At 35.3% G+C, this 12,217-nt stretch overlaps 1 protein-coding gene across 9 annotated transcripts in view; it reads right to left on the bottom strand.

Annotated features, from left to right (window-relative positions):
• USH2A (usherin) overlaps positions 1-12,217 on the bottom strand; it is a 385,399-nt gene that overhangs the window by 308,391 nt on the left and 64,791 nt on the right. For all 9 annotated transcript variants that reach the window (XR_010428978.1, XM_064648236.1, XM_064648230.1 and 6 more), the window contains exons 14-15: positions 7,038-7,221; positions 1,775-1,938 (exon numbers count right to left, since the gene is read on the bottom strand). Coding sequence is in view for 8 of the 9 variants with exons in the window: in XM_064648236.1 (XP_064504306.1) it covers positions 1,775-1,938; positions 7,038-7,221 (348 nt within the window). In the remaining variant the exon portion in view is untranslated. The remainder of the gene's footprint in view (positions 1-1,774; positions 1,939-7,037; positions 7,222-12,217) is intronic.

Genomic DNA, 12,217 nt, shown 5'->3' with positions numbered 1-12,217 from the left:
TTATTTGAAATTTAAACTGACTTACAATGAAATACAAACTAGTACCAAAATGAGAGCTGTGTGTGCTTGAAACACTTTGTGCATGTGCATCTCTGCTTGTAAATCTATAGTTTGCACACGTCACAGTGACGAATATCATGTAAATACCCATGCAGAACACAAAGAAAAAAAAATACTTTGTTGAAGGAGGATCCAGAAACATACTCCAGAGATAACTTGGGAATGTCTAACCCTTTTGTTGCATTACACATGGCTACCGGAGGTGACTGTCACTGTATTACCAGTATGGCCATTACTAATTAGGTCTACTGACAGAAATGCCCAGTTAGCATCTACAGACTTCCTCACTCACTGGCTACCTGACTTCCAAGACTGGGCTATTAACTGGGTACAGCAGTAAGCTGGAGGTGTCAAAAAACGTCCTACAGCTTTTTCAGAATTAGCTGAGATCCTTACCCCATGGTTTGGCATTGCATGGCATGATGTCCTCAACGCCAATTTCTGACCACTGACGCAAAGACAACTTAAAAATTGAATTTTCTTATCACATATACTTTATCCTCTGCTTCTTTAAAATCCCTGCCAGCTTGGAGACTGTGCACTGGTGGGCAAATTTAAACATTTAATTTTGACTAATTACAACATAAAGGGTGAAATTGTGCCACCTCTTTGTATCCAGACTCACTGCAAGGGCAGAAGTATAGATATTTCATTGCAATTTGTTTCATTACAGTTCAGAGGGGGGCAACTAGGCTGGTGAAGGGAGTCAAGCACAAGTCCTGTGAGGGGAGGCTGAGAGAGCTGGGGCTGTTCAGCCTAAAGAAGAGAAGGCTCAGGGCAGACCTCTACACTCTCTACAACTACCTGAAAGGAGGTTGTAGCCAGATGGGGCTTGGTCTCTTTTCCCAGGCAACTATCAGCAAGACAAGAGGGCATGGTCTCAAGTTGTGCCAAGGGAGGTTTAGGTTAGATATTAGAAAGAATTTCTTTACAGAGAGGGTGGTCAGACATTGGAATAGGCTGCCCAGGGAAGTAGTGGATTCTCCGTCCCCGGAGATTTTTTAAAAAAGACTGGATGTGGCACTTAGTGCCATGGTCTAGTAACTGCAGCAGTAGTGGATCAACGGTTGGACTTGATGATCTCGAAGGTCCCTTCCAACCCAGCTGATTCTATGATTATCTGACCTTCCACATGGCATTAGCCCCACCTCACACATGCCAATTTCTCACACTCTGTTACACCGTATCACATATTTTCCCAAACTAACTGAAAAAAAGGTCCAGGAGGAAAAAGGCAAAGCTACATTGAACTGAGGAGCAGATTTTGAATTAATCACCGGGAAGTGGTTTTCAACAGACCTTCTGTTCTTCAGACCTTCTGAAGGCAGTTCCTCTGCCTTCTGTCAATGGCACCAAAGAGGGCTAAGCTTCAAGTCGTACAAATACCATTGTATTCATGTGATTGAAAGGTGAACTCTGCATTGGTCACTGCAAAGAACATGGTGGGAATTGCAATGGAAATATGGATCATTACTTCTCCCCTTGCTTAGACTGCAAGCAGAAAGTGTGTATGACACAAAGCATTCTGTATGTCTCTCTAGAAAACAGTCCTAAGACACAGTAAAAATCACTCAGACTTTAGGGACCAAATCTATGTGGGGCTGTGGGGGGAGTAAAACCCAATTTCAGTACTGCTGACCCAATTCAATACTCACTAAATCAATATAAAACTTTAATCTGAAAGACATGCTTTTAAGACCTAACATCCACTTACTTTTACTGCAGCCAAATAGGTTGTGGACATCCAAATTACTAGCATCAGGAACACAGTTGTCACATTTCAAGCCAGTTACAAATTGTTTACAAACACACTGTCCAGTAACAAGATGACAAGTCCCACTAATGGCTCCTGCAGGATGACAATTACAGTGCTGACATCTATAAACAAAAACAAATCAAGGAAGTGATCAAAACACATTAACACTTCAGTTAAGCACAGTAGGGTTTTGTTTAAAAGATTCTTGGGTAACCTAATTAAAAAATCATAAACAGTTCAGTAGTCTGAAACACAGCAGAAAATCTATTAGTCTGATTAAAAAAATTACAGAAACAGTGCCTACTATAAACATTTCAATGCCACAATAATATTCTAATTTAGATAAAAATGGCTTAGAATTAAAGAGCTTTTATATATATTGATCCATACACAAACTAGATAATAATGTTTGGTAATAACCACATTATGCACTCAGTCCTCCAGCCTTATTCACACAACCTTTGTTGAGAGCTGCAGAGTTCAGTGATACACATGTAACCAGTTTCAGAGGTTTCTGCACAAAATATGCCACCTTCTACCTCAGTGAAAACTAGCCTTTCGTTGGGAAAAAAAAAAAATCAATTAATAATTTCTTGTCCACAAAGGCAACTCAAAGTTGAAAAAAATAGCATGCAGTGAATAAAGGAGAATGAATGGTGACCAAAATTGGGAGAAAAAAACCATCAGATTAAATAAGTGACAGGAAACAAAAAAACAGAAATATGAATATTATAACAGAAAGCACCATTTCTTTGCAGCCTGATGGACAAAATTGGAAATAACTGAAGAGAATAATTAATTAAATGTGCAAATTAAATTATTTTTTAATTAACAAGAACAAAAAATGTAAAAGCATTGCTATCGCACAAATGCCACATTTCAATTCTGTAACTCTCTGTGGCATCAGTAGAATATGTCCAGGATTAATTTATGCTTTGGCTTTTACATGTGAAACCTTTTGCAATCAACTTGTTCTTCACTTGATACACTATTTCCCCACTGACATCCATTTATAGTGTGGATACTGATGTCAGATTGTGCAAATATTCAAAGACTTGGAACATGTCCGAAATTAAGCAAAGCAAATTACTGCAAACACTGTTACACTACCCATTGCAATACAGACTGCCGTTATTAGTCATAACAGAAAGTCAACAATGGCAAATAAAACTTCATGCTTTAGATTCTAATTTCACTATATTTCAATTGCTGCAGGCTAAAAGAGTTCTGAAAAACAACAAGGACTAGGAGAAACATAGGACTATACAGTGAAGCTAAAACACACTGGGAAGTCTACACTTTACTCCCCTTGCTCTGAGCTGGAAAAGTCCAATTCTCAGGTATAAGCAACCTACTTTCAAGGGAATTTTAAATTACTCCAGATACCGGGTCCCAAGATGATGAATCAGCAAAAAGACCTCAGAGAAATCCAAGGCAGAGACAGTCATGCTATGCCCCCTTTACTCTGCTAACCCTAAGACTAGACGAGAGTCATTGATTTATATGTGGTGGATATTCCCTTGGCCAGTTTCACCAGATCTAAGGAAATACATAGTGGTGTCTTTACAAAAGTTACTTTGCCATTTTCCCAGTCATGACCATGTCTTTCTACCTATATGAAAGCAGAAATAAAAGTGAGTTGTTATAATTTAGATATCAGCTATATAAGGCAAGAGAGAGGGGAGGGCAAGGTGGAAACTGTTTTCACATTAGGACACTAAAATTCAGGTCAATAATCAGTGAAATAGACATTAAATGTGACAGATTTTTAAACCAGCTTAAGAAAACTCTTCACATACATTTTCTGCCTATCACAGAACTCACTGTATTAGAGTTCCTTTCCTCCACAGCAGCTCGTGCTGTGTGATCTCCTGGGGAATCATTCAACACCCTTAAAAAGGTTGATAAAAGCTAAAGCTGCAAAATAAGCTGCAAATTTGTTTTATGGACTAATATTCTTCTGAGAATAAATAAAATACATTCTCTCTTGGAAACCACTATACTGTAGTTTGCTCTCTTTTACAGTCAAGAGAAAAGGGCAGTTTTTTCAAACTCTATTAAGTCTTTTCATCTGTAGACAGTGTATTCAAATCTCCCTTTAAATAGAGGTTTTGTTTAGAGTATTTTAACATCATGACTAAAAAAACCCAGTTTAGTTACAGAAAAAAACAAAGTCAGAATTATTTGCTCAGTAAGACAGTATTTTATTATTTTAAAATTTCATTACATGAAGATTTAGTTGAGGGGGTGTTAACAAAAGTTTCTGTATAGATAAACAGAAAAATACAAGCTTCTCTTACTGTTCTTGTATATTTTTGCACCTCTTAAAAATAAGGGCTTCCTCTTTATTGCACTTTTCATTATCATACACACATGAGACAATCAAACTCACATACATATACAGTCACAGTGACAGTTTTCAGTGCCTGGCGGGGTGGGGCTCGCTCTTTCTGCTTGTTGCATTTTCTTCTAGGAAAAGTGTAGGCTCCCTACTTTCACCTATACTGAATTAGGCTCCAGATCCTGCAAATAACAGCATATATTTCATCATATTCTGCTCCACAGGATTACACATTATATTTGTGTAATCACATTCATAATTTTCTTAAACTGCAGAACACCAGAACTGGATTTGTTGTTATGCATAGTTCATGTTTTTCAATCAAGATTAAAGATTCAGTCAATTAATGATTTAAAAATAATAACTAATTCTTTAAAAAAATAAGTAACTTTTAATCATGTAAGAAATATTTTCAGCATTCTTGCTAAATGCTACTTTTTCAAAGTACTCCGAGCCAAATATATTTGAGTTTTGTTAAAGCAGAATTATATATAATCAAGTAAACCAGACTTTTAAAACATGGAAAGAGAAATGTCATGCCAAGATGAATTGCAATATTGATTTTTTGAGGATAAATGGTTTTTGTAATATTAATATAGAGAAACCTTTATTACATTGACTCTCTAGGTGCAGTTAGAGCCTCTCCAGCAATCTGTTTAAAATCTTCATTTTTCATCCTTATGGGAAAACCTCACTTGCTAAATGGATTTCATAAACAGCAATCTGTCAAGATATATACATATATATAAACAATTTGTGATGTTCATTGACCAGTTCATTATAGTAAACAATACAGAGGTAAAGCTTTACAAATGTGTACTGATGCCCACACCCATTACAGATTGCTCAGACTGCTGCAAATACACAGTATTTGTAATTCTTTAATTGCCAAGAAAATTTTCCTGCTTCATAACCTCAAATGCATTAAGGAACATGGAGTTAATGCTTTATCTCTAAAACACCACAAAATAAATCAGCTCAAATATACATTCCTCAGAGTGGGAGAATTTTAAAGCTTCACAATCTGTGTATCACAACTTTTGCTTCTTTTGTGCTATTGTACAAAGACAGGTACCTCTGCCACTACAGATAGCTCACATCCTTTTCATTCTGCAAACACAGAAGCCTTAAAAGACACTTGAAGCAAGGATGGCCTAAATGACTTGGCGACTTTATGGAGAAAGAAAAGGCATATTACCCTTTTAATGAAGATATTTAGCAGTTAAAGAAATTGATTAAAATAGATTAATAAACAAAGACTTGCATTACCATTTTCAGTGGATAAACATTTCTGCCTGAGGAACTGAGGTGCATTGTCGAAGTAGATGACAACCAAGGAAGCCAAGCATATACAACACAGGTTAATCATATTAATGTACTACCAGAGTAGTCTTCAATACTGTCATGAGGATTAACAAGTATTAAAGCATTAAAACCAACTCTGATTTAAGTTCCAGAACTGCAAAAACTTTTATCCTTACAACAAGGTCTGGATCTAGATAATTTATATTTTCAGATTTTAAATTTCAGAAGACAGCTTAAAAAGCAGGTATTTGAAGGCCAATATCTAATTCAGAAAAGCTATTGCTTAATGCAGACACAAATGTCTCTGTCACCTGCTAAAAATGGGGGGGGGGGGGGGAGAATCTATTTCAAGTAACTAAAAAAAGAGTATCATTAATAGTAAGGAAAATATATTTAAAAGGGAACTTTAATATTACACGGATTTTATACCTTACCATTAGAAATGACAGGAAGTGAAAATAGGAAGTCCTTATTCCTACAGATTACTTTATGACCATTAGTAGATGCCTCTATGACCCGAAACAGTAAAAAATAATTTTAAAAATCTCTAATGAGTGACAGTAATATAAAAGTTAAAGTGAAAAATCTGCAGAATAATGTCAAATATATGCAAGATGACACTTATAATCACTGCCTAAAAGCTTGTCTACCCCACACTAGCAGGGGGAAAGGAGCACAGGAAGAGGAATATTGTACAGATTTTGCTTCTCCCTGTGCTGTCTGGTTTGGGGTTTATAAAGGCAAAATTACAAAATATAACCAAACAACACCATCAGTCTGCATGAAAATATGATAGCAATAGAGCTGTACAATCTTTCTGGACAATATTTAAAAGGAAATTGAGATTGTGAGGATTAAGCAAGAAAGATGATCCTGGAAAAGAAAGATAGGGCAATAGTTGGAAGAACAGTGCAGTACCTATAGATATGTTTTGCCCCTTACATTGCAGGGAATGTATCCATATAATTCCAAGGTACCTAGAGGCCCCAGGCTACATTTGATAAACAATTTACCCTGTAGCACATAACAAAATGTTGTAAAAGAATACACTGCTTCAGAAAAACAGATTTTTAAGAGTAAAGGTGCAGTGAGTATTTGTATTGTTATCAAAAGAAATTTGGAAACACAGGGATATATGTAATTTTTCCTTTTTTTCCCCAACTAAAATATCTTCCTGAAATATATAAAAGCAATCATTGGTTATAAGAATGGCACATTACCTGCATTTTAATTGTCAAAAATTAACACTTCAGAAAACAACACACCTTACTGAAGATGCAGAGAAAATGTAAAGAAACAATTACCAAATTGCTATAACATTAGAAAACATTAGTCTTATACAGCTTTCATGCTGTTTCTACCTAAATCTGTGGCAAAATTTCTATTTCCTTCAGCTCATGGGAGCACAGACAATTGTATAATGTATCACACGTAAATCAGAGGGCACACATGAACTCAAAGGATTAAGGTAACTAGAACACATCTTTTCATTGTCACTAAATCTTTGACCAAATTACTATCATAAAAATGTAACAAGGAGATTGTAAGTGACCTGTAAAAAAAAGAAACACTCACCTTCCTGTTTCAGAGTCAAATCCAAAATAAAGTTCTTTGCAGCGTTCGCATGTCTGTCCTGTTACAGAGGCATCTTGGCAACTACATTGGCCAGTTAGTTTATCACAGACCTGATTCACTGAACCAGCTATGTGGCACAGGCATGGAAGACAGCCAGTGACACTGGATGGAGAAAAATAAAAACCTGGAAAATAAAGGGATTTTGAGAATAGACGATACGCAAAAAGTGAACACAGTAAGATTATTATTAACTTATCTAAAATCAGGAATGAAACAACAGAATCAAAGCTTAGGTAACACATGTGTCAACTCAAATAAAGTACTGTAGTCTTCCTCCACAGCTGAGCTTCTAAATTTTCTCATTGGCACTTTGCAAAGCTATTATTCATTCTCCATTTGCCAAGTCTGATTTTTTATTCTCTCTATACTTTTAGACAGAGCAAATGCAAAATAGGGGGAGTACATTAATGTGTTTATTGGGAAAGTAAAGACACAAGGACACGAGAGGTACTAATGAATGCACCACTAGCATTAGAAATATAAAAAATAACATATGAGAACAGATATTTGTCCCTTTTAGTCTGAGATCTCATCTCTGAAAATGGCCAGCTGCAAACCATAAGAAATGCAAGTATTTTCTCAAGAAAGTCTCTTAAATCTTTCTCAACTAATGGTTGGCTTAATCCTTGAAACACTATCATGTTTCTTAGGAAAAACTCCATTTGATGAGTATTCCCAGGTCTATGTAAAATTTGTATTTTGATACAGAGCTTGTATCGAACACAAATACTTTTATAGAAACTGAAAAACTGATTAAAAAAAATTACTTATCTGCTATTAAAAAGCTTTCATTCTGAGTCCTATCCTTTTCTCCCTGCATTATTTCCAATTATGAATCAGAGTATTCACTTCACCTTCCCCACAGTATATTTGGTATGCTTCTGTTATGCTATCTTTCATCCTATTGCCCTCGCAAGCAATCTTTATCTATGCCTTGAGCACTGATAAATACAGTTTATAGATAGAGTTTATATAGCTCTAATCTGGTCATTGAAGAACTTACTCATTATTCACAGCCTCACCTGAAATTTCCAACGAGAGATTTTACACACATTGTTTTAATGATGCTGTACCACTTGCATAACCTATTTTGCTATGTATGGACTTATTCCATTCTTACTAATTTCTTTCTGATCAGTACACAATTCAAGCAATGGCATACCAGTAAAATATATTATTTCATAAGTTTCCCAAATTATTTTCTATTTTTACCTGATTAGTAATAAATATTCTACTGGGTTTTTCCCACAAATTGCTCTCCTTTTTTTTTCCCCCCTCATCCCTTTGGAGTGGTACAATATATCAACAAACGTAGCAAAGCATGAGAGCTCTGCAAAGGATACTGGTGACATGGTATTAACAGGCTCTAGTCAAAAACAAGTACCTATCTTGGAAAATGAAGCCTAAGATAGGGCCATTGATACAAGTTTCTATCTGTCAGATGGTTACTATTAATTTTTATTGTACAACTTTGATAGAAAAATTTCAGCTGTTACTGAGATACACAGTATTCTCAGGCACTTGCCCTTTCCTTTCTCCAGGTAAAGTTCAATCAGTAGTTTCTTAGTCATGTTCTCAGTTACTGAATATTATTTGCTGTCCAATAACTTCTTGATGTCCTGCTTTATAATAAAGAGCCCAAAATTATATTGTAACATGTCATATTGCCCAAGGCCTTATTATTTGTCTTACAAGAGATAGCTCTATATATACACCCCTAGGGTGGTATTCTCTGTCTTTGCAGCAGTGTTGCACTGTGAGCTCATATCCAAATAGCAGAGGAACTAAACAAATTGAAAACATTAGAATTTTACTGCTCAAATCTTTGTTCAAATTTAGCCTCTGGTCCTCAGTGAGATAAATCTCAAGTGGACAGTGAAGTGATATCAGTCTCCAGTTAACATACATTCGCATCATAAAAAACCATGCTGTTGGCACTTTATTCCAGAGAGGCCCCAAACTGAGCCACCACAGAGACCAAATAGCTTCAAGTTATTAGTGAGGCAGCATGTATTATCTCATACTGCAGTTGTCTGCACAGTGCAGTGCCCATCCTGTGCATAAATAGAGGAGACCATTTCCCAGCAATGTCACTCTCGAGCACAATGAACGACTCCACTCACAGAACGTAACACAAAGGTAGCAAACAAGTTTAAGGCTGGACTCATGCAGAAGGTCAAAGCATTTCTTCAGAACCCAGTTTATAGTTGCAGTAAATGATAAGCACTCAGGCTAAACCAGATCATTGTCCACCTGAAATTTTGCATGAAACTGTGATTCTATGATTCTATTCTATGATTTCTAAGAAAAGACTATAATGGGTAAATAAGCACATCTCTAGAAAATAAATTAATTCTGCCTGAGCAGGATCGATCACTGCAGCATATATTGCTTTTTTCATAAGAGTGAAATTCATAATTATAAAGAATCTATACCTTAATGTTAAACATCCTGGCTCTCCTAACGTCATACTGCCTAAACCACTGTAGAGCAGTGAAGGATTTGGTATGATATTTTTATAATAATCTTTCAGAAATGCTCTAAAAGTTAACTAATTTTCTGGATACTACCACATTTATTTTTTTTTTCAGAAGTATCAGGTAAAACTTTTTTTAAAAGTAAAAGTAAGGGATTGGAAAATGAGAGCAATCTCCTCCCCCAACTAATTTATATGTAAATTAACATGATTAATGTAGACAAAAAAAGAAGAGACATGAGATTACAAATTCATGCTGTTTGTCATAACCGTTACTATTATTATTTACTTCCACCACCTAGAATTTGGCAGGAAAGAGTAAGAAACAACTTAATGCAAGCTTAATTTACAGCAAGGTTAGAAGGGCTCATAAAAGTTGCTTTATGAAGGATCCACTATTGTATAATAGAACTAATTTCCAATTTTAAGACAGCCACTGCAAATCTCTACAAGATCTATGTATATAACTAGTATTATGCTTATTCTTTTTCAGATTTTTTTCCAATTCAACCATAACTGATCACATTTGTCAATCAAGCATACTCTTCATAAGGAAGAATGAAAGTCGTAGCAAAGTATTCAGCTTCCTTTTTTAATAATCCTCTTACTATTTCTCCTACTGTACAGAAAAGGAACACACGAACAATTCCTTAGCACTTTTACATGCTTACCAACTGTGGCAGTAATGCTCATTTCTTAACCACAGACTGTGCTTCAAAATGCACGTTTAACCACACCAACAATATTGTCACAGTGTAATTCACATTTTTCTGGCCAAGAGAGGTAGTATGTACACAAAAACTCAGCACTGGTGCCCAGACACACATCCTACATGCTAGATTATATCTTTTCCATACTACGTAGCACTCTATAAAAACCTGTGGTCACCAAGTAAAGAACTTAAAATATTACTTTTTTTACAGCTTTTCTGCTCTCATAACAGGATCCAAGACCTGTTGAATAGGATCTGTATGGCACAAATCCCAGTCGGCATGGCAACACAGTTCCAGAATGAGACAGGGGCAAACTGCTCACAACAATTTGGGGACAAGAAAGATCCTGCCTCAATCACTCCAATTGAAGAATCTTGAAAGCAAGTTTATATACAAGACAAAACTGCTCTTTCATTTTGTTTCATGTAGAATAAAGTGTCCCTCGCTTTCCATACACCTTTAGTTAAAAAAAAAAAAAAAAATTAAATGTACAGCAATCTACCAAAATGTTATTTGTATGAGAACAAACTGGAAGATGACAAGTCATGGATACAGCCTAATAGGTTAAAGGTATAGCTGAAGGCTCCAAAAAGAGTTTTAAGGAAAAAGATCTCATTATAAAACAATTTCCCAAAACTATATCCAGTTTGAATTTTTCTCCATTGGCAACTCTTCCGGCATTAAGATTTTGGCAACTTTTGGAAACCTCTCAAATTTTATCAAAGCACATAAAAATATGCTACAATGGGATGTTATTTTAAATACTACTAACTAAAACAGACTTACAATTACACAGAATAAGAAAATAAAATACATATAACCTGTATTCCACTAAGAAAACTTGCAACACATAGTTGAAATGTCCCAACACACTAACAAGTCTCTAGCATGGTTTTAGGGCTGCAAGTATTAACTAATTAGTTGTGTGCTTTAATTAGATTGTATTGGCTACATATACACCTGGAATACATTTTCTTATCTTTGCTCCAAGACAAAGACATAAGACATGTTTACAATACTCGAAGCCAATTAAGATCTTCCATACTTCTATATGGAAGATTTTTTATAATCTCCTCTGTTTTATAGAAAAGTCTCTTTTGGAACATACTTATAAAGAGTATTTATATAAGAGTTAGATATATTAAACATCTAAATGAGCTCACACTAGGATCAACACTAAAATAGCAAAAATAGTGCAGTTTGCTGTGCTACACTAGGATTAATACAGCACTTTTACAATTATAAGAACTTACACTTTCACCTGCAGCAGAGAGCTCAGCGTTCAGCACATATATGCTTACAGTTATCAGTTAGAAAATTTAAAAATAATCCTTACAAAAATACGTTTTAAATTATTTTTCTTTTTAATAGGAACTATTGTGGAAGTATTCCTTTGAGTGCCATGCAAGGTTTTTTACAAACCAGTCTGTTCGTACTATCAATTAAACCTTTTTAAACCATTTAGTTCTGCATAAACCCTGGCCTTTCTTTTTCAAGGACAAGGGCGGTCACTGACTCGGGAAGCCTTGACATCACTCCTCTGCCGATCTCTGATTAAGTGGCTGCTACAGAGGGTTAACAGGTCAAATAGCACTGGAGGAGGAACTAAGAAAAACAGAATGCTGCCTTATTTATTAGTATATGTACCTAAAATAATTTAAATGAAAGCATTTTAAAAAATACTTAATGGAGGTTAAGCAGCTTTTTTAACCTCTGTTCAAATTATTGAATGGCATATTAAAACCAATGGAGCTATAATGTACCTTTTAATGTGACCTGCTACTTGAATAAATTGCATATGTATTTAACTTGAACTAAATCTATCTGCTTAATATTATTATGAAGGGTAGGTTAATATTATCTATAGTTTCACTTTACCCACCTACTTTTTAAAACAAAAACATTGAAATATAACTACAGAGCTTCCCACC

This window comes from Pseudopipra pipra, chromosome 3 (assembly GCF_036250125.1).
Source record: "Pseudopipra pipra isolate bDixPip1 chromosome 3, bDixPip1.hap1, whole genome shotgun sequence".
NCBI lineage: Eukaryota > Metazoa > Chordata > Aves > Passeriformes > Pipridae > Pseudopipra > Pseudopipra pipra.
The sequence above is the reverse complement of the archived record's forward strand: the minus strand, read 5'-3'. Positions and strand labels throughout refer to the sequence as shown.